At 42.0% G+C, this 21,780-nt stretch overlaps 1 protein-coding gene across 3 annotated transcripts in view; it reads left to right on the plus strand.

The window, feature by feature from the left end:
• NELL1 (neural EGFL like 1) overlaps positions 1-21,780 on the plus strand; it is a 689,563-nt gene that overhangs the window by 173,988 nt on the left and 493,795 nt on the right. For all 3 annotated transcript variants that reach the window (XM_008148966.3, XM_008148967.3, XM_054725521.1), the window contains one exon: positions 1,670-1,798. In XM_008148966.3, the coding sequence (XP_008147188.2) occupies positions 1,670-1,798 (129 nt within the window). The remainder of the gene's footprint in view (positions 1-1,669; positions 1,799-21,780) is intronic.

Consider the following 21,780-nt stretch of genomic DNA (forward strand, 5'->3'; position numbering starts at 1 on the left):
TTCCACTGAGTTTGTCTGTTTTTAGGAAGTAAACCTAAGACCTTAGAGTTAAGAATAATAGGCTGTGACTGACTTAGGATGTTCACCATATCAATAGAACTTACATCCTGACTAGGGACTCAGACACTTCAGGTCAGGCCCAAGGCTGTAACTAATTTCCCAGGCCTTTAGAGAAAAAGCAAAGTAATCAACTGAACAGGTGGTTAAACCCAGTGGGCAGTTGGTGCAGCCAGGATGCCTCTAAGGAAAGAACTGCAGGACAGTTAGGAGGGAGGACATGCAAAAAGGATCAAGTTGCTGGGACACTGGCAGGAAGAGGCCACTGTGCAATTGCTGGGGCCCAGGTCTCAGTCACCAGCCGCATCCCCCAGAGCAGCCCTAATCACTGCAGCATTTTTCTTTGTCGCCTCAGGACAGTTTGTGCCTGAGGCAGCATGAAATTTGTTTACCCTCATCATCACCTTGAGGTAATGGCTATATATAGCAGGAGCCTGCTTGCTTCAGCGTGAGGCCAGGAGGCAGGGAAGGGAGGAGTAGGCACTGCAGTGACATCTCTGCTCCTGCCTGGGAAGAAGTAATAAAAGCGTGTGTGTAGCCCCAGCAAAAGAGACCGCTTGCGAATTGCTGGTGCTCTCAGTTAAAGGGGAAGGAAAAAAAGCCAACCATCTTGACCGTGCATTTTCAGGATCCCTCTGGGAAAACACACATCGTTTGGCCCATCCCCGAACTCTTGAAACACTCCTCAGGGTTTCATTTTCCTCGTAATGGACGCTAATTGTATCTTCAATGTCGCCAGTGACTTTGCAGGGTTTTGCTGCGTGTTTAAAACTTTCGGTGTTGGGTAAAAAGTTCTCTCCGACATCTGTTCCCAATGAGTTTATCTGTCATTTTAATTCTTGTTCATTTGCCTTGTCATCTGGCCTGGACTGATATTAGTTGAGATTATTTGTGCTATTTAAGATTTTATGCTCTTCAATTAAATCTTCCCAAAGAGTCTTGGAGTCATATGATTTTTTTCTTCTAGTCTATCTTATCATTTTAGGTGAATTTGTAATTGAAATTGTTTTAGAGAGAGGATTTCAGAGTGTTTGAGGGGGAACGAGGCTGGAAAAGAGGTACTCCGTGAGAATGTAATTCAGTGCCTAAATAGAGGAACTGGTGGTTTGTAGATGGGTCAGGCCCTCCACATATCTATAGATGGCATCTGATCAAAATCCCTGCAGCCCTGGGTTAAGTGGACACTCAGTGACAGGGCTGTCTATTACACTGTTGAGTTGGGAACACAGGGCATTTGAAGGAGCGCACAGCCTCAGGGAGTCCATGAAGTCTGTGCTACTGAAAGTGCCACAATGGACCAGGGTCCAGAGAGCATCCTAAAGGAGGCATATCACCTCAGAGAGGGACCAGCTACGAAGGCCAGGCTGTTGGGATAGGAAAACTCTTACATGTCAACTATTGCAGACAAAACCTAACTGCTTTCTAAGATAGAACCTGTGAGAGTCCAGAGCTCAGTCTCTAACAGGCCCATCGTTATGGCCCAACCCTCCGTCCACAGTTAAACGTCCTCATCCCTTGAGGGCCCATGCTTTGATGTTTCATGCTTTATTTATTACTTGGCAGTCTTTTATTCTCTTTGTTTATGATGTAAAAATATATGTGCTTTTTCTAGGTCATAACTTCTGTGCAGAAGGACCTAAATGTGGTGAAAACTCAGAGTGTAAAAACTGGAATACAAAAGCTACCTGTGAGTGCAAGAATGGTTACATCTCTGTCCAGGGAGACCCCGCCTACTGTGAAGGTAAGTGAGCTATTTAATGAAGTCACTTGTGAGAAATGTGTTCCTGGTAGACATGGTTGAAGATGGAAAGCCATTACTTGACTTTGGACCTATAGGATCCTGTAAGAAACTCTGTCAATTACCTTGGTGATCTATTCTCCTGTTTTTTTCTCAGCTGCTTTGAAACATGTGAAAGCAAGACCTTTGAAGGTAGTCATGAAACACAGCAAAGCAACGGGGGCAGTCGGGCCATATCACATCCCATGTTCTGCTATCACTGTATTTACCAATCACCAGAAAAACCACAAACACATCATTTTCTGTTATCTTTTTTGAATATATTGTCATCTCCAAGATCAATGAAATGTTATGTGGTGGATCTTTTTTTTGAATGATGCTTTTATACCCATTTTCTTCACTTTCCAAGGTCAGTATTTGTTTCCAATTGTGTTTTAATGACTGATTCATGGGTTAATAATTAACAAACTCTACTAAAATCAAGGCGATAGATAGATGCATAACTTTGGCACATGGACTGATGCCATTATTATGGGTTAGTGGCCTTAAGCATCAGGGACCCCACTTTTCACTCAAAAGAGCAGAACCTCTCTTTCCAAGCTCAGAACTCAACCCTGCTAATGGGGAGCATTGTTCACCCCTGCTCCTTTAATATGCCAGAGGAGCAGGGATGAGCTCTGACCCTGGCCTATGTAGATAGCACTCTAATGCCTGAGCCCATTCATTCTCAGGTGCTCACTGGCTCCCTCCCTTAACTAATAGGAGAAATGATGGCTAGGTTGTTTCTCTGTCCTGGTTGGACCCAATCATTTCTGTAATCTTCACTAACAACATATTGAGCCTTGGTGATCAGGAGGTGGATGTTTTGAATGGAATGAATGCTGCACAGTCTTGGTCACTCTCTTTCAAACAGCTGGGTTCTCGCGTGGGTCAGGTATTCTCAAGGTAAGGACAACTGGTGCCAATAATGGTAAATCCGTTTCTGTTCTGCTGTTTTATATGGTTGACTCCTGCTTAAGTTTTTGGCTTTGACTAAAGACCTTTTCAGCTGTTAGGAAATGTGTCTGATCAGTGCAAGGGCTTAGTATGTGGTAGGCAGTGCCTCTGTTTTTCATCTCTTCTGGAAGACCCTTCATTGCCGCTTTGGTTCTCATTAACAATATTGTTTAACTAATGGATTTTTTCCTCCTCTCCTTTTCACCTTTTTCCCCCTTTTGCTTACCTTTATAGATTTGAAGTTGATTAGGGCTATGTGCCACTTGGGAGGATAAAGTTGTCCCTTTGGTCATGAACCTTTTCTCTACCCTTTAATAGCATATTACTTATTGTCAGTTTTGGATGACTATTAATTTTAATACTTCACATTGATATCTTATATCTATGCTATTTTCTATTTTTTTCAGAAAATTAATATAATTTTAAAAATTAAAAAACGTAAACATCCTCATCTCCATTCACCATGGAAAAATCCTGAGAGCTGGCAGGATTCAGGAGAAAATTGCTGATGCAAATACTTTTTGGGGCTCTGATTCTCTTCTCGCTGATACATTTCTTTATTCCATAGAACCTACTCCAGGGAGCCATTTGTGATATTAAACCTGCTCTCCTGTGCGAGGTCTTATTTTATTCATTATGTTGAGTGATTTTAGATATTAATTACAGTTTTTTTTCTGCGGGGACATACTCCTTTTCAGCTTAGTGTATGTGCCCGACTGTGGGCCAGTGGGCACCACCATTTTGGGTAATGGTGATGTGCTTAGGATTCACTTATTTATCTGTCATCATGGAGACTTCCCACAAGTTCCAGAGGGCTTGTTCATGGAGAGAAGGATAGCACCTAAAAAGAAATGACTAAGCATTACAGCTCACTTATGGTAGAAGAATGGAACCCAGGGAGTCAAATACTGGGCATCTGGATGGGAGGCACTGAGAACCATGTCAAGTGAATATTAGCATTGAGAACAATTGCCCTTCTCTCTGTTCTGCCGTCCTCAGCAAGTTGAACTTTGGGCTTATTTTCCTATAGTCGCATGATGGCAGCTATCATAGCCCCAAGCACGTTGTTCTTAACACCAGTGTCCAAAACAAGCAAGGAAGGAAGGGCCAGATATGTTCATGTTTAAGGAAAGTCCTTCCTAGAATGTCCCCCATAACCACCCCCAGTAACATTGTTTTTCAGACCTGGGCTATGTCCTCCCCAATCCTAGACCAATGCTTGAGAAAGGTGGGTGAGATGACTGTCACTGGATTGGGCTGATTGGGTTCACGCCCTGGAGCTGGAGTAGGGTTTTCCCTTTCCAGAGACAAAATGATCTTTGTCCTTTACCTGAACCAATTTGGGTTGTGGCAATAAGAAGAGGGTAGAAATGGCTTTGGGTGGGCAAAAAGCTATGCTGGCTCCATTCTTTTATGATAAAATTTAGTTTATGGACATTTCCCCATCTCTGTCCTCAGAATTGCCCTCGGGGATGATCTGATAGACAAGGTGAGAGGTCGCCAAGTACCACCTGGATACCAGGGACTCAGAGGTCTGAGTTCATTGTCTCACCATAGTCTAGAGAGAAGTAGATACTTAAGAATTGCTTCAGGCAAGTTATTTTTTACTCTGAGCAAATGGAGTGAAAATGACCCATATTGTACAAGCTGTGAGGAACAAGACTGGCTTGGAAATTAAAACAAAATGTTATACTCATTGTCCAGGCCATCTTGAAAAGCCTATTCAGTCTCTTGGCAGAAAAGGAAGCACAAAAGGCTTTCAATTTTTTTAACTTCCTGGGGTAGTAGCAGAGAGGTGGTGTTAAGGACTCCTGCTCTGCAGAGATTGCTATAGAAACTGCCATAGAGAAGATATTAGAACTCCAAGCCAATCAATAGAGAGTAATAAGACCCTTTGTCAGCTCTGATACAATTCACAGGAGGTCATTTCATGTTGCCTGGTCTGACTCAAGCAGGAAGAGTCCCCATTTGAAAGCTGCTTTTGTTGGATTTTGATGTTTTATGAATCTGGTATGCTGAGGCTTTTTACCTTTCTGAAGACATTTTCAATGGGTTGGTCTTAAATAGTTTCAGATGCATTAGCTTAAATTACAGGTAGTGTCTGAGCAAAGTATAGCAATTGAGACCTACTTAAGATCTTATTTTTTGAATGTGGAGTCTACATAAATAGAGTGTCATAAACATTTTTCTTCCTGAAGTAAAAAGTTATTTAGAAGAATAAAGAACAATGTGGCAACATATGTATTATGTGATCTGCCAGGCATTAAATGATTAGCATTAAATGATAATCCTATATAATAAAAGGGTAAAAAGACTGAACAGCAGAACAACCAAACAACCAATCAAAGCTTAATATGCTAATGATATGCTAAGGCTGCTCAACCGCTCGCTATGACGTGCACTGACCCCCAGGGGGTAGATGCTCCAACAGTAGGCTAGCTTGCTTCTGGGGTCTGGCTGATCGGGACTGAGCAAGATGTGCTGGACATGGCCTCCCGTGGACCCTCCCTGGGCTCGATCATGCACCAGTGGGGTCCTTCAGCCTGGCCTGTGCCCTCTCGCAATGCGGGACTCCTCGGGGGATGTTGGAGAGCTGGTTTCAGCCCAATCCTGCAGGTTACTCCCCTTGGGAGGGTACCAGACACAGGGCTCATGGTTGGCAAGTACTGCTGTAGCAGCACAAGCCTCACAGTGGAGCCAGGATGAGCAGGAGCGGCAGGTAGGAGCTGTAGGCGGTGTTGGACTGTAGATTTCGGCCCAATCCCTGCAGGCCACCCCAGAGGGACCCCACCCATGCACAAATTTGTGCACTGGGGCTTCTAGTACTTTATACTTGCAGAGTGCCCTGAAGTTTTCCAAGCTCCTTTTATAGATAGTGTGCTCTTTGAGCCTCATGATAAACCTGTGGTGAAAGTGGCAACATTGGCCATATTAATGCTATTTTATGAGTGCGGACACTAAGACTATGAGAAATGAAGTAAAGATAATACTCATTTATGCCCTGACTTGTGTAGGCCCTACCTTCCCATCCCACCCTGTTCCAATGTTGTATTGTTCCTCTTGATCCAATGAAATGTGAGTGGACATGAAATGTACTATTTCAGATAGAAGCTCTAAAAGTTATCACAGGGTTCCACCTCATCGTCTTTTCTCTCTAACACAAAACTGGAAATGCTACAGAGCCGGGCTGGGCTTCCAGAATAAAGATGATATGGAACAGTGTGACAACTGATTGGTGATGGACATGTGGCATGAGTAGAAAAAAATTGTGTAAATCACTGAAATTTTGGAGAGTGCCATTCCTGTTACCTTTGCATAATTTAGTCTGAGCCTATGCATACTTGCCTGAATTAGTTATCCTCGTGGTTTCAGAAAAATACCTTTAGCTCAGTGCTCATGACTGAAAGCAGTTTTTTTTTTTTTTTAAATAGAGCACGTATAGAGAGTTACTAGAAAAAGTACAGATTATGCGGATCATTAATAGTCCACGGTGGTCCTGGTATCAGGCAAACGATTTTTTGCAGACCACAAGTTGTAGATTAGTGCCTTTTTTTTTTTTATAGCCAATGCCAATTGGATTTCCTAGTTTAGGTGATAATGAGAAATGCATGTCAAAAATGTAGCTCACTGTATGGTATTATTCACTAAACATTTAGTGGATCACAGCAGTTATCCTCCTCACCATTATCATCAACTTACTTCATTAACGTTTCTGAGGATCTTTCTTGGAATTGAAAGAGTGTGTACTCACTGAGGCCATTACTTTGAGGAAGTGGGTTTCCCACATCTACATCTTTTGGGAGAATTGGCAGGTAGCAGGAGAAATTGTTCTTAGATGGGAGGCCTAGGTTTCATCATCCCCGCCAGGAGCATACTCTTGGCAGTGAGGTACCAAACATCCTAATTTATAAGGAGAAGTCGTTTCTTCCTTGAAAACCACACTTGGAGAGCTGTATTCAAGGAAAAACACAAGTAAAGCTGTTTTTAAAGAGCTCTGTTGTGGAACAAAATCACCTGTATTGGTATCAATTTAATAATTTCACGTAACAAAGCTACTGAAATGTCTGAGGCACAGCAACTGATTAACAAGGTGATTTATAACTTCTTTTACAGAATGGAGGTGATGACAAAGGGTCTGACACTGTGAGTGTTAAGAGGCTGGGAAAGTGGCAGAGAGGTCAGAGTTCAAAGAGAAAGCAGATGCAGAATAGCTCAGGGGTCTTTATTGGATACAAAGGCTAGCATGAGTGTACTTCATAGAAACAAGACTGTAAATTCTTGATTAAGAGAATGCGTGGGAAAATGGCTAGTGTGCTTAATTACACTTCTAATTATCCAAAGATTAATCAGGTAACTGTAGTTGTTTTGCATTATTTACAAAATGCATGAACCTCGTGATCCACGTAGCCTGATTTATGCTCACATCTGGGCATCATCTCCTGAAGTCCTGCTTTGGACAGCACAGGGGTCAAAAGCCTCCTTTGCCTATTCATGTTAGTAAAACCTTATCTGTAAGCTCCTGATCCCATTTATTTCCAGGGATTCAGAATTCCTGAGAATACCTCATGATATTTTTTATTTAAAAAAAAAATCCCCACACATTCCCTCTATTTAGTCTGCATGACTATTTGGGAGATCTTCTGATACCCAGGTATCTGTCATTCCCCTCCTCCCACCATCCCCTAGCTTTCCAAGACAGAAATCTCTAGCCTTTGCTTTGCCTACAATAAACCACATACCGTCTCCCACCCAACAGCAAATAGAGATGAGCTTTCTTCTTGAGCCTGGCTTTTCTCTGCCTCCTTTCTATTCCCAACCCTACTTTGCAAAAGCATCTGCCCAGTCCATGGGATGTCGAAATGCTGCCTGCTCACTTTACTCCATGCAAACTGCACTATTGTTACTTGCTATAGATTGACTGTCTTTGCCAAAAGGCAACAGAGAAATTGTAGCTCTCGCTTACTTTTGAAAGAAGGGAATTATTATTTTTTTTAATTGTTTTGGTCATCCAATAGCAAAAAAACCCCACCAACAATCCAATTAAAAAATGTGCAGAAGATCTGAATATAGATCTTTTCCAAAAAAGACATATAGATAGATGGCCAAAAGGCACATGAAGAGATGTTCAACATCACTAATCATCAATGAAATGCAAATCGAAACCACTATGAACCATCACCTCTCACCTATTAGAATGGCAATCATTCTAACAGGTGTTAGGATGTTGTCAAGGATATGGAGAAAAGGAAACACTTGTGTCCTATTGGTGAGAATGTAAATTGGAACAGTATGAAAGGGCCTCAAAAAATTAAAACTAGAACTATTATATGACCCAATTCCACTTCTGGGTATTTATCCAAAGAAAATGAATGCACTAGTCGAAAACATATATTCACCCGCATGTTTATTGTAACATAATTACAATAGCCAAGATATGGAAACAACCTATGTGGATATCTAATGGAATACTATTCAGCCATAAAAAATAATGAAATCTTGCCATTTGCAACAACATGGATGGACCTTGAGGGCATTATACTAAGTAAAATAAGTCAGAGAATGACAAATACTGTATGATCTCGCTTATGTGTAGAATCTAAAAAACAAACAACACAAAACTAAGCACATAAGATAAGGAGAACGGATTGGTGGTTGCCAGAGGGAGTGTGGGCAGTGAATAAAATGGGTGAAGGGGATCAAAATACATAAACTTCCAGCTATAAAACAAACAAGTCATGGAGGTAATAATGTACACCAGAGTGAATATAGTAACTAATACTATATTGCATATTTAGAAATTGCTAAGTAGATCTTAAAGTTCTCATCACAAGACTAAAAAGAAAAATAATTTGTAATTATGTGTGGTGATTGATATTAACTATACTTATTGTGGTGATCATCTCACAACATTTACAAATATTGAATCATGTCATACACCTGAAACTAATATAATGTTATATCTGAACTAGAGGCCTGGTGCACGAATTTGTGCACGGGTGGGTTCCCTTGGCCTGGCTGGCGATAGGGGCCGATTGGGGCCACAGGAGCGCACTGACCACCAGGTGGCAGCTCCTGCGTTGTCAGCTCCCTGGTGATCAGTGTGCATCATAGCGACGGTTTGACCGGTCGTTCGGTCACTTAGGCTTTTATGTGTATATATCTATATATCTATATCTATATCTATATCTATATCTATATCTATATCTATATCTATATCTATATCTATATCTATATCTATATCTATATCTATATCTATCTATATCTATACACACATACATACACTAGTGACCCGGTGCATGAAATGTCAGAGATGAAAGAAAATTAGTAAAATGTATATGAAAACCTTCCTCTTGTCAGAGTCTGGGGCACACCACGGGACCCAGAGTCAAGTCCCCGCCCACCCACATGCACCTCAAAATCACATGTTACCCAGACCCAGCTGGCCCCCCCTCATTGGGCTAGATCCAGACCCGGCCAGTCCCACCCTTGTCAAGCCCTGCTAGGCAGGGGGCATAGCCTCAGGTCCCCTGGCCTGGCACCAGGGTGGGGGGCATGGCCTGAGGTCCCCCAGCCCAGCTCCAGGTGGGGGACATGACCTGAGATGCCCTGTCAAGCCTGGCTGGGTAGGGGGCATGGCCTGAGGTCCCCTGTCAAGCCCGGCCAGGCAGAGGGGTGGAGCCTCAGGTCCCCTGGCCTGATGCTGGGGCGGGGGGTGCGGCTTGAGGTCCCCCATCCTGACGCCAGGGTTGGGGACGTGGCCTGAGGTCCCCTGTCAAGCCCTGCCAGGTGGGGGGCGTGGCCTGTGGTCCCTTGTCAAGCCATGCCGGGTGGGGGGTGTGGTCTGAGGTCCCCTGTCAAGCCCCATGGGGGTGGGAGAGGGCATAGCCTCAGGTCCCTGCTGATTGCTCCTTAAGGCTCCTTATGGGAACTTGGCCTCAGCTATGGGTGCAGCCATCTTTGTGACGGAGTGATGCTCAATTAGCATATTCCCTCTTTATTAGATAGGATAGATTATACCTCAATAAAAAAACAAAAAATTGTTTTGAACAGCTGCTTTTAGGAAAAGAATTCTCTGGGGCTAAAGATAATAGAAGCTTTAAAATATTTTTTTAAAAATTCATATGGACATTTAAATGAGTGTGCCTGTTTGGCAGGTGGCTTTCCTCAATGCTGCAATGCAGGGACCCAGGCTCCATAATGAGCAATATGTGGCTTCCAAGGTTGCCAGGGAAAGGGCACAGAAGGTGATATATGGGAGATTTTCCTGGGCCAGCTTGGGCCACATTCCACTAGTCAGAACTTTGTCACTGGCCACACCTAACTGCAAGAGAGGCTAGTAAATGTTGTCTGGCTCTGTGCCCAGGAGGAAAAATAATCTGTTTTGATGAACAGTTTTTCAGTCTTGGCACAGTTAATAAATGAAAAAAGTCTTCCCTGTGAGTTTTATGCTTTTTACTTTTTGTTTTCTGTGTCCCACCAAATGGTCCTCTGGCTTCAGTTGATTGTATTAAAACTTGCTTATTTGAGAACTAGCTAGGATTTAACTAATCTTGCTTATTTGGAAACTAGCTAGGATTTAACTAATCTTGCTTATTTGGAAACTAGGTAGGATTTAACTAAGCTATCTTGCTCCCACTCTCTTGTTTGCATTATCTCCAGGTTCCCCTGTGGCTCCCGCTGTAGCATCTCACCTGGATTTGTTCCATCCCCAATGTAACGTCATGTTCCTAAGTGACCCCATCTTTTCTTCCAAACAAAATGTGCAGCCCCTCATGTGCTGCAGTTACGCATTTTATGCTAGAAGGAAAGCAATTCATGGAACAAGCCTACACACTTTGTAAATGATTGATAGCCACATACTGTTCCCAGAGGTAAATGTATTCTTACAAGAGGGTGCTTGTTAATTAAGAAAATCCTCAGGTTTCAGTGTGAAGTAGCATAGCAAAAGAACATGAAAAATGAAAGCAATGTGAATGTGGAGGAGAGAGCTCTTAGGCAGGGCGACTTAGCAGATTGTCCCTGGCTTGAAGTTTTCTGTGGTAGTCAGCTGGCCTCATATGGCCCTCTTTTCTAGCATTTTTCCTACCTCCATTTCTTGACAACTCCCAGGGCAGTGATGTAGTGAAAGAACATTGAACTAAGGATAAGAAGATCTTGATTGATCCTGGCTCTACCACTTACCAGCCAGTGACCTTGGCAAGCCACTCAATTCTTCTGTCTTGATTTTTCTCATGGTCAAAATAGGACTTTTAAATAAGGCTTTAAATAGTACCACTTGGTTGGAAAGGTTAAATAAGATATTGACTGTGAAAGCATTTTTAAAGGCATAGCCTTGTTCTGTGACATTGTTTATGATGATAATTATATAATTGTACGTTATATAATTATCTATTATTGTAATAGCAATAAGTATTGTCATCATTTGTAGTGCTTGGACTTGGACTAGGGCTTGATCTTGAGCTATTCAGAGTTCAGATACACACACACACACACACACACACACACACACACACACACACACTGGATATATATCTACCTGTGATGGTAAATTTTATGTGTCAACTCCACTTTACTAAGGGATGTGTGTCTGTGAGTGTACTTCTAGAAGAGAATAACATTTGATTCTGTAATCTGGGCAAAGAGATCCACCCTCACCAGTGTGGGTCGGTGTCATTTAAGCTGTTAAAGGCTTCCATAGAACAAAGAAGCAAAGAGAGAGCAAGCTCTTTCTTTTCTTGACTTGGGATGTCTATCTTTTTCTGCCCCAGAACATTAGTGTCCCTGGTTCTCAGACCTTTGGACTTGGACTGAGGTATGCCACCTGCTTTCCTGGGTCTCCAGCTTGCAGATAGCAGGACTTCTCAGTCTCTTTAATTTGTGAGCCAACACTTATAATTAATCTCCTGTTATCTGTATCTCTGTATATCCTATTTGTTCTATCTGTCTGGAGAACCCGGACTCACTCTACCAACATATACAGTGGAACCTCATTTCTCAAACATCTCCCATCTCGAACAATTCACTTCTGAACCTGACAACCCTTTCATGCTGATACCTGTATGAACAGTCATGTTTCTCTCAGGTGACAAACAAAGGAGAGAATGCGCGAACATGCGTCAGTTTACCACTGCTAAAATCTCAGGATATTGAACTGTGATTTCTTTGCTTTTGTTGCTGCTTATAATTATTGTTCAACTTCCATTTTTTACTGTACATTTCCAATTTGCGTTTACATTTCATGTCCTTTTTATTTTTACAGTGCTTATTTATAGACTAGAGGCCCGGTGCACGAAATTCGTGCACGAAGGGGGGTTCTCCCTCAGCCCAGCCTGTACCCTCTCCAATATGATACCCCAATCCAGGACTGCTGGCTCCCAACTGCTTGCCTGCCTGCCTTCCTGATTGGCCCTAACTGCTTCTGCCTGCCAGCCTGATCACCCCCTAACCACTCCGCTGCCAGCCTGATTGATGCCTAACAGCTCCCCTGCCAGCCTGTTTGCCCCCAACTTCCCTCCTCTGCCGGCCTGGTCACTCCTAACTGCCCTCTCCTGGAGGGTTGATCACCTCCAACTGCCCTTTCTTGCAGGCCTGGTCCCTCTCAACTGCCCTCCCTTGCAGGGCTGATCCCTCACAACTGCCCTCCCTTGCAGGCTGGGTGCCTCCCAACTGCCCTCTCCTGCTGGCCATCTTGTGGTGGCCATCTTGTGTCCACATGGGGGCAGGATCTTTGACCTCATGGGGGCAGCTATATTGTGTGTTGCAGTGATGATCAATCTGCATATTATTCTTTTATTAGATAGGATAGAGGCCTGGTACAGGGGTGGGGGCCAGCTGGTTTGCCCTGAAGGGCGTCCCAGATCAGGTGGGGTTTCCCTTGGGGTGTGGGGCGTCCTGAGTGAGGGGCCTGTGGTGGTTTGCAGGCCGGCCACGCCCCCTGGTAACCCAAGCGGAGGCCCTGGTATCTGGAATTTATTTTCCTTCTACAATTGAAACTTTGTAGCCTGGAGCGGAGCCAAGCCAAGCCTGGGGCTCCCTCCGAGGCCGCAGCCATTGTGTTGGGGTTATAACTGAAACTTTGTTGCCTTAAGCAGGTGAGCCCGGCCAGGGTGTGTGGAAAGCTTTGCTTCCCCTGTTGCCGGCGGCAACCCTGGCCTGCTCTCTCAAGCTCCATTCTGCCGCCATTTGTTTGAATTTGTTTACCTTCTATAATTGAAACTTTGTAGCTTGAATGGAGGCTTAGGCCTGGAAATGGCAGGCGGAAAGCTTGGCCTCCTCTGTTACCTAGGAAACCTTGCTCTCTGTGGCTGTAGCCATCTTGGTTTGGGTTAATTTGCATACTCGCTCTGATTGGATGGTGGGCATGGCTTGTGGGCGTGGCTTGTGGGTGTGTCGGAGGTATGGTCAATTTGCATATTTGTCTATTATTAGATTAGATTAAGCAATATAATAGACATGTACTGTATGTAAGAAAGTTTAAAACAGGGAATCATTTGGGGGTCTGGAACAGATTAATTCAATTTACATAATTTCTAATGGGAAAAAACGATTCAGTTTTGGAACAGTCTTCCAGAGCAAATTAAGTTAGAGAAACGAGGTCCCACTGTATATTGAGCCACTGTTATGTGTTGAGCCCTCTGCTAGTCACTATGGGTTTTATAAGTGCGGCTGCATGTGCTAATTTAGGTGAATGGCACCTGCTAGAATTATGCAGTGTAAAGTCTGCAAGGTTGCACATGGTGGCCCTACCAGGGACAAAATGCAGAATCAGACCTAGAGTCTTGTCTCATTCTTTCAGCAAACATTGAGAACCTACTGTGGGTGGGTCCTGTGCTGGGTTCTAAGGATTCAGAGATGATTAAGTCATAGTTCCTACCCTTGAGGAGCTCACAGTATAAAGGAGAAGAGAGCCTTGTAATCAGATAATGAAACACAATAGGATTTGTCCCATCCTAGGATTTGAATAGAGTGTTAGGAGTACACTGGTGGGAGCAGTGCATTTGGCCAATGGGAGTCTGCCCAGACTGCCCAGAGGAGGTGACGTTTCAGCTGAGTCCTTAAGAATGAGACATTCTTCAGGAGGAGGTGTGATGGAGGGCCATCCTCAGCGGAGGGGTCAGCATCTATAAAAGTACAGAATGAAATGATTCACGTGGCTGGAACAGAAGTTTGGTAGGAGATGAAAATGGAAATACAATTGATGTTTCAGTGGCAAAGAGCATTGTACGCATGCTAAGGAGTTTCCGTTGTATCCTGTAGTGTGTACCCATGTAGGATGCAGCCATCACAACAGGTGAAAAATTGGATCCAGTGGTATATGGAAAAATATTAGAACTTTTATTCATATTTATTTCCATCTCATCCTTTTATTTTTGTGTTTTATAGTGTACATGGTATGTTCGTATATGTACATGTTTTATTAAATAGATGAATATTTCCATATAGGAGGTATATGCCTCAAAATTATCAATATGGATGCATGGTCCAAAACAGAAATCAGTGCTATGGGCCACAGAGTATCTCGTGGAATGTCTGAGGTGGGAAGGATTTTATCAGATTAAGATGTTAGGAAGGTCATGGTCATGGTCACATGGAGGCAACATTGGCTGGGGAGACACTGAATGCAGGGAGCCAGATAAGGCAACACTGCCTAAAAAATAGGTGTCTGAATGGGTTCTTAGGCTTGGCCATGGTGAGCACTGAGGAGAGAAATCATCATTGGAATCATTAAGACAAGTTTCTCTGGTGCCTTTCCTCAATTCCTTGCAGACACGTTACATGTCATTTTGGCCATGACTTCCCTCCGAGGGTTGAGAGCTCCCATGTCTGGCATTTCCCCAGGCGAGTCTTCCTTGCTTTGCTCTTTGGTGAATCTGTCAGAGAGTCTGGATGGTACCCAGAGGCCAAGCCCTTGAGCCTGGCCTGAGGTCATCTTCCAGTGATGTACTCTCATCTTAAGGAGTTACAGAGATATCATTTGGCTCACTGTGCCATATGTTAGGACTTTAAAGTGTTTCCTTGAAAGACAGTGTGCATATATTACGTTGTATACAGTAGTTAGCATTTTTATGTAACAAAAAAAGGAAGGGGGAAAAAATCCCTGCTTACTTTTCAGGGAGTTTTTAGAGCTTTAAATGGAAATGGAAATTTAGTAGATTTAAACTTTTTTGGTTACTTAAAACATAATAACTCCTGATTATTCCCAGGATGCCTAGTATTTAGACACTATTGAGAAGAATTGAACTCAGTACGTTTTCACTGTGCCTTTGCTTTTGTGACTGGTATGGTGCCGGCTGTGGCTTCTGAAGCTTGTCTGGGTATATAAGAATTATACACTCATAATAATGAGGGGAAAATAGTAGAAGAATGGGGGAAAGATTTGACTTAAATTTGGGGCACCTGGGTTAGATGTCCTGGCTCTGCCATTATTCTGTGAACTTCATTAGGATCATCATCCCTCTCCATTTCCCCTTTGTGAAGTCAGTGTGCTAACACTTAGCAATCTCTTTCAAGAATAACTCACTATAAGAACATAAGTGAGCATAAGAGTCTAAGGCAAGATTTTGCATAAAATAGGATTTTAATAAGCAGGCTGGAATATAATGCATGCTCAATTAGACATAACTAAGTCCTATAATACATGGTTCAGGACTGTGTCAGTGAGGAGTAAGGAAGGAGAGGGTTAATTATTGAAATGAGCAAGAAAGACAGCATAAAAGAGGGGTCTTGAGATTGGGCAACAGTGACTGTGGAGGATGACACATTTTTGATGGGGAGGTCTTGGATACTATGGGTGAATTCAGCTGAGACCATAGGATGAGATGGAGTTAGCAAAAGTAGAGGCAGGGAAGGAGAGTAATGCAAGAGTTGAGCACAACATCTCTGGAAACCTGGAGGTACAAGAGAACCAAGGAGCATGGAGTTTGTATGGAGCCCAGGGTGGGCGATGGAGAGTGGTTGTGTGCAGAGGGAGGCAGAATTCGGGGGTCGGGTCAGCTTTATGAAGTTTGGATTCTACTCTAATGGCAGTGGAAAGTTGTTGACAGGTTTTAAGAGATCTGATTTGTATATTTGGAAAGTCATTCTGCCAGCCGTGGACAGCAGGCAAAGCAAGGCAGGAACCCGATTATTAGTCTGATGTAGCAATCTAGGCAAGATGTGGTGGTGGATGTGGAGGTGGAAAAGGGCAGGAGGTGAAATCAGTGGGATTGGCTGTTGGATTTCAGATTGGATAGTCTATAAAAAGTGAACTTAGAATCAATTTTCTGTTATTTTATCTGTATCCCATCAAACTCTAATGACCTGCTTTGTGCCTTCCTCCTCTGAGCTGTGATAGCATTTTGTTCAAGCCTTTATAAGAGTGCCCATCACACAGGATCTTAATTACTTCCCAACATATTTTGTGGGTTAAGAGCTATTCAAAGGCCAGGGCTGTGTCTGATTCATCTTTGTAAACCAAGACCCAGTCCAGGGCCTGGAACATGGTGGTTACATAGCAAATACTTTCTGGATGAACTGATGAATAAACAAAGGTGTGATTTCATGAGTGAACTCTAGTGCTGTATGGCATCTGTCCACTTATTGCTTAAGGTGTTATTCTTAACACCTTAAGCAATACAGAAATTTAAAAAAAGGAAAGGAAAAAAAAAGACATTTAGCATCTCATAGAGAGATATTGCTCATTTCTTTTCCAGTTTCAAAGTGGAAAAAGCCCCATTGAAATGTGTGCCAATGATGGCTTACACATCTTTTCAAGAACCTTCCCCTCCTCCTTTGAATATTGAAAATATTCGCAGAAAGCCCAGTGCTGGCTAATAGCTTCTAAGGAGCTGCTGCAAAGATTCGTGGACTTTTTCTTATTCATTTCTGGATACTTGCCACTTTTCTTGCTGCTGCCAAATGCTGAATTTTGTCTTTTGATGCTGACACCTGGCTCCTCAGAGTTCTAACAGAAACTTTTCTGAGCCCAGCTAAAGAAACCTGGTGTGTTGGAAAGATTATAGTTCCCCTGTCGATGCTTCTAGCATTGCGCAAATTTTTGTTTTGCTTTTGACAAAGTCATACGTTTATTTGTTTAGGGTTCTGTTTATAAGACTTGAACGTATACCTTGTGAGGGCTGGGATTGCTGCTTGCTTTGCTCATAGTTGTGTCCTTGGCACTCTGTCCAGTGCCACTCACTGTGCTGTGCAGGTCTTCATCCTTGTTATCTTATTTCATCCTAACTCTCTCTACGCGGTCAATGAACAAACCAAACATTGCACATCTAACACCACCGGGCCAGGATATCATCTCAGGTCCTCCTGACACAAAAAGTAATTCACATAGTCCTGTGAAATGATCCAGAAAAAAAAGTAGCTACACTTGATTCCCATTAATACTGTCTTTATTTTCCAGGAGACATCTGGCTGGACACACATTTTCTCCAGTTCTAGTCTAAGGCCAATTTCCTACACAGAAGTAATCTTTTCTCTGAATGTACATTTGTCTTTCTGACACACCAGCTCAGCATTTTACGGTAGGCAGGGTAAACAGAGCGTCCTTTCTCAATTGCAGACAAGTTGTAATAAATAGCAGTTCTCAGGATTCTTGGGATCTTCAGTAGTTAGGTCTCCTGTCCTGGGCTCCTCTTCCACGAATCCAAAGGAGATGGGCGACTTCTCCCACATTGAGGCTGCAATATCTCCACTTGGCTGAGGTGTAAATAGTCAACAGAATCTGTTTCATGTGACATTAGAAATGCTTAAGTTTTCAAGAAGATAACTGGTTTTAGGATGTTCTACATACCCGCTATCTCAGTGTATTTCCAAAAAACAGGTTTCTTTCCCAAATCCATTTTGATGAATTACAACTCATTTGTAGTGAATGATGATTCACTAATGCTATTCCTGCAGGTGGTAAAACTCAGGGGCTTCCTTTAAGTGTTTTTGGATATTTCTAAGTGCATTACCTTCCTTTTCCTCCAGTCCAAGGTAAGAACTTGGCCTCCCTGAGGACATAATTGAAATTTACCAATTATTGTGATTAGTTCTGATATAACTATCTATCTATCTCTATCTATCTATCTATCTATCTATCTATCTATCTATCTATCTATCATCTATCTATCTATCTATCATCTATCTAGTGTTCAGGTTGGATTTTTCACTTTTGAACATAATTTGTAATACATTTTAGTGTCAGCAATGAGTGTCTGTGACATGTACTAATTGGCCAAAGCATACTGGCTCTTATTGGCTACTGAGTGATAAGCAGGCCATTCAGTATCTACATCACCACCCAGCTTTTCATTATGCACTGGTCACTGGGTATTGCACCCTTCTTGTTGAAAATCTAGAGGGATTGTCTGGCCGCTGTCTCAGGAGATCATGGTTCTATTCCTGGTCATGGCACATGCCCAGGTTGCCGGCTCAATCCCGTGTGGGGCATTCAGGAGACAGCCAATCTATGATTCTCTCCCATCATTGATGTTTCTATCTACCTCTCCATCTCCCTTCCTCTCTGAAATCAATAAAAATATATTTAAAAAATAAGAAAATCTAGAGGGGTCACTTAAATGTTTCAGTGTATTTGCTGTCATAGTCCTAATGTTTATTCCATTTGTCCTAAGAAGGGAGGGAAAAAATGATTCTTAGTGCAAGTATATTTTTACAACATGTCTATACCAGATATCAAAATTGCATATAATGGGTTTGAAAATTAAATGCCTTAGAAAACTGTATTTAACCTAACATCAATTTAACTTATTTGTACATGGAATCATTCTAATTAACATGTGAAACTTATGATCACTCCATAAGACTATACTTCTGTGGAACATTTTGGAAAATGGTCCTTACTTAATGTGTTTTACTACATAATTCTAGGCTCTAGTAATGTTGACAAATCTGGGGATTCCTAGAAATCTCTGGATATTTATGTTGCAAATGTCAGGATTTTCTATCATGACTGTAGTGAGTTGTAAAAGTTTAAGAAACTTTATTTAATGCAAATACCTACAAAATGTACTGTTTCTCTTTCTTAAATTGCCTGACCTGTGCATTATAAATCCAGGTTTTCTGTTTTTTTGTTTTTTGTTGAATCATAGTAAGAGACTGCTTCATTATGGTGTTTTCTCTTATTTGGTAAAGTTTGGGTGTGATGTTAGTGAATAATTAACCACTAAGTGTGCATATTAGTAGAATACATATGATGACAACAAATGTTCACATTGTGCATTGCAGTTTACAAAGCGCATTAAAATATATTGTCTTCTCAATCTCCTGTGAACTCTCATCGGTACGTATTCTCATTATTAGAATATTTTAGAGATGAAGAAACTAAGGTCCGGAGAGTTGCTCAAAGATCAGGGCTAGGAATTGAACCCAGTTAAATGAAATCTTAATCAGGGTCAGGGCTCTTTACATGTTGTCCTCACTTAAAACATTCTCGAGGTGTTTATTGAGCGCCTAGGGCACTCTCAGCTTGGAGACTAGGCTCCGAGAGAATGGGGATTTTTGTCGGCTCTTTTCACCGCCCGGTTTCTAACATCAAGGCTCAGCTGGGTCATACCAACTGTTAGATCAATAACTGTTGAGTGCATCAGGGAATGAATGAATTCCAGTTATTTTTGCTGCTGATATTTATTAATACATTTTATAGATTTAGATGTGAAATACCTTACATGATTTTTAAACTTTTTTTTCTTCATATTCTACCCTAATAAAAATACTACTATTCTCATTTTACAGAGGAGGACCTGAGGCTAGGAAAAGTCAAATGGCTGCCCTACATTCCCCTGGTAGTTAAGTAGTGGAAGTCAGAGCTCTTAGATTCTACAATCCTAGCCCTCATCTCTGCAAGAGGGAATTGAGGCTCCAGTGTTATAATTAAACCTGTTTTTTTGTTTTTCTTTTTTTTTAAATACCCATTCCAGCAGCTTCTGTACCAAACCACACCGTTTCTCCAGATCTAATTCAGCTCTGTGGTGGGCACATGTGATGATACTGCCCCTATTCAGGGAGAGTGTGCTGAGCATTTTATAGGGATTGTTACATTTAGTTCTCACAGCTATTATTCCCATTAAACTGAGGCTGGAAGGCTGTAAATGACTTGCCCAGGGTTGCACTGTTAAAGAATGGTCTGCCCACAACTGAGGCTGTAGTGTTTGTATCCGTGAAAAAGCAGAACAGAACAAAAACGAAGAGCAGGTATCAAAGAAACGTAATGGCTTTCATGGATTTTGTTTTAATGTTTTGCCTTGTTTTTACTTTCTCTTCTCCTTGTGGGTCCTGGGAACATAATTTGGATACCTTAGATGGGGAACAATTTGGGCAGCACTTAATTCACCATCTTAGGTCACTCAGCTAAGGAATAAGTGCCCCTGTTAGACGCAGGCATGTTTCCTAGATCCCTTTCCCAGTGCCTCCCCTGTGGAGAACTACACCTGGACCTTCCCACCTTCCTCCTTTCCTCCTCCTTCAAAACCCAGGAGTCGTCCCTAGGCTACTCTGCAAAATCCCTTCTCCTAATCCCTCCAATTCCTTCATTTTCTAGTTATTGGCAACATTATTGATGCTTAGCGTGACAGGACATGCTGTTTATAATGGTCACAGGTAGTTACGCTTCAAAAAGAACACATGGGATTCAGCAGGCCCCCAGCATCTTTACCAGACAAAGGATTTAAATTAAAGGATTAATCGGAAACCTCTTACAATGCACTTAGGTTCTGGCCGACTGAACCAAGTTCTTCTCTTCAAAGGTCAATGAGTTTTCCCATAATTTTTAGCTGTTCTGAGAAAGGAACCATAAATCTTTCTGTTTATTTGCTTTATAAATCTCCCTTCTGCTCATTTAGATGGGGGCTGAGCATAATAAATCCGTGGCTTTCTTTTAGAAAAAGAGAAACAAACTGTGCTCCCTTAAAAAGAAAGTTGGTTTACCCAAAACTGAGAAATTGTGAGTGTCACCTCTTCCTGACTAGAAGGGGTGTGTGTATGTGTGTGTATGTGTGTGTGTGTGTACAAATATATATATTTTGTGTTAGAAAAAATCCTACCTCGCCTGCTTGTGTTATCATCTATGTAAAATACACATATTACCAGGTCTCACAAAAGAATAAAAGAATCTTTGCTTTGAAATAACTGCTTTAAACCAGATGCCTTAAAGTTGGACCTATAGAAAACACAGTAAAACTCATTCATAATGTACTCACAGAAGGAGGAACACATTATTCTGATTAATTGGAATTTTTGATGATCTGAGGAGGAAATCTTGGAACCCTTATTGCTGAAAAATTATCTTTAAGTTCCTGAATCGAACCAGTGACCTCTTAGTTTCTGGGTTGTTGCTCAACCACTGAGCCACACCAGCCGCGTGAGGATGTCTTAGTCATGGTTTCATCTCTGACATCTGCTATGTTCATGGCACATTGTTTTGAAAGTATTTTTATAAATATCCAATGATTTAAAATAGACATATTTGAACCACTGAGGTTTTAAGTATTTTGAGTAGTTAATCTCTCTTCTTCCCTCCTATTTCCCCCCTGAGCTTACTAAGCACTTCCAGTTCTTAGGTACTTGGCTCAGTGCTGAGACTACTGAGAAGGGAGGGAGTTAACATTTCCTGAGTCCATCTTGCACATCACACCGAGTATTTGGTGCTTTTACATAGATCTTCTTGTCTAATGGTCATAGTTCACTACTCAGTAGATTTTATAATCTTCATTTTTAAAACCGAGGCTGTAAATCCCAGAAGGCTGATGGCCGGGACTGACATTTCAGCCCATAGATATCTATTAACTTATTCCTGTGACTCCTGAATGTTGCAGAGCCGCAGGGTCTCTTAAGAAGTTCAGTTTCCTGGGATCCTTCCCAGACCCAGAGTCAGAACAAAATATTTAGAGGCCCTAACAACTTAAACATTTGTGATATATCCTTCCCCACAACAATCATATAGTTTCAAAAATAAAATTATAAAATAAGCATAAAGAGGTCCTGTAAAGTTTGTAATTTTT

The sequence above is a fragment of the Eptesicus fuscus genome, chromosome 13 (genome assembly GCF_027574615.1).
Source record: "Eptesicus fuscus isolate TK198812 chromosome 13, DD_ASM_mEF_20220401, whole genome shotgun sequence".
NCBI classification, from domain to species: domain Eukaryota; kingdom Metazoa; phylum Chordata; class Mammalia; order Chiroptera; family Vespertilionidae; genus Eptesicus; species Eptesicus fuscus.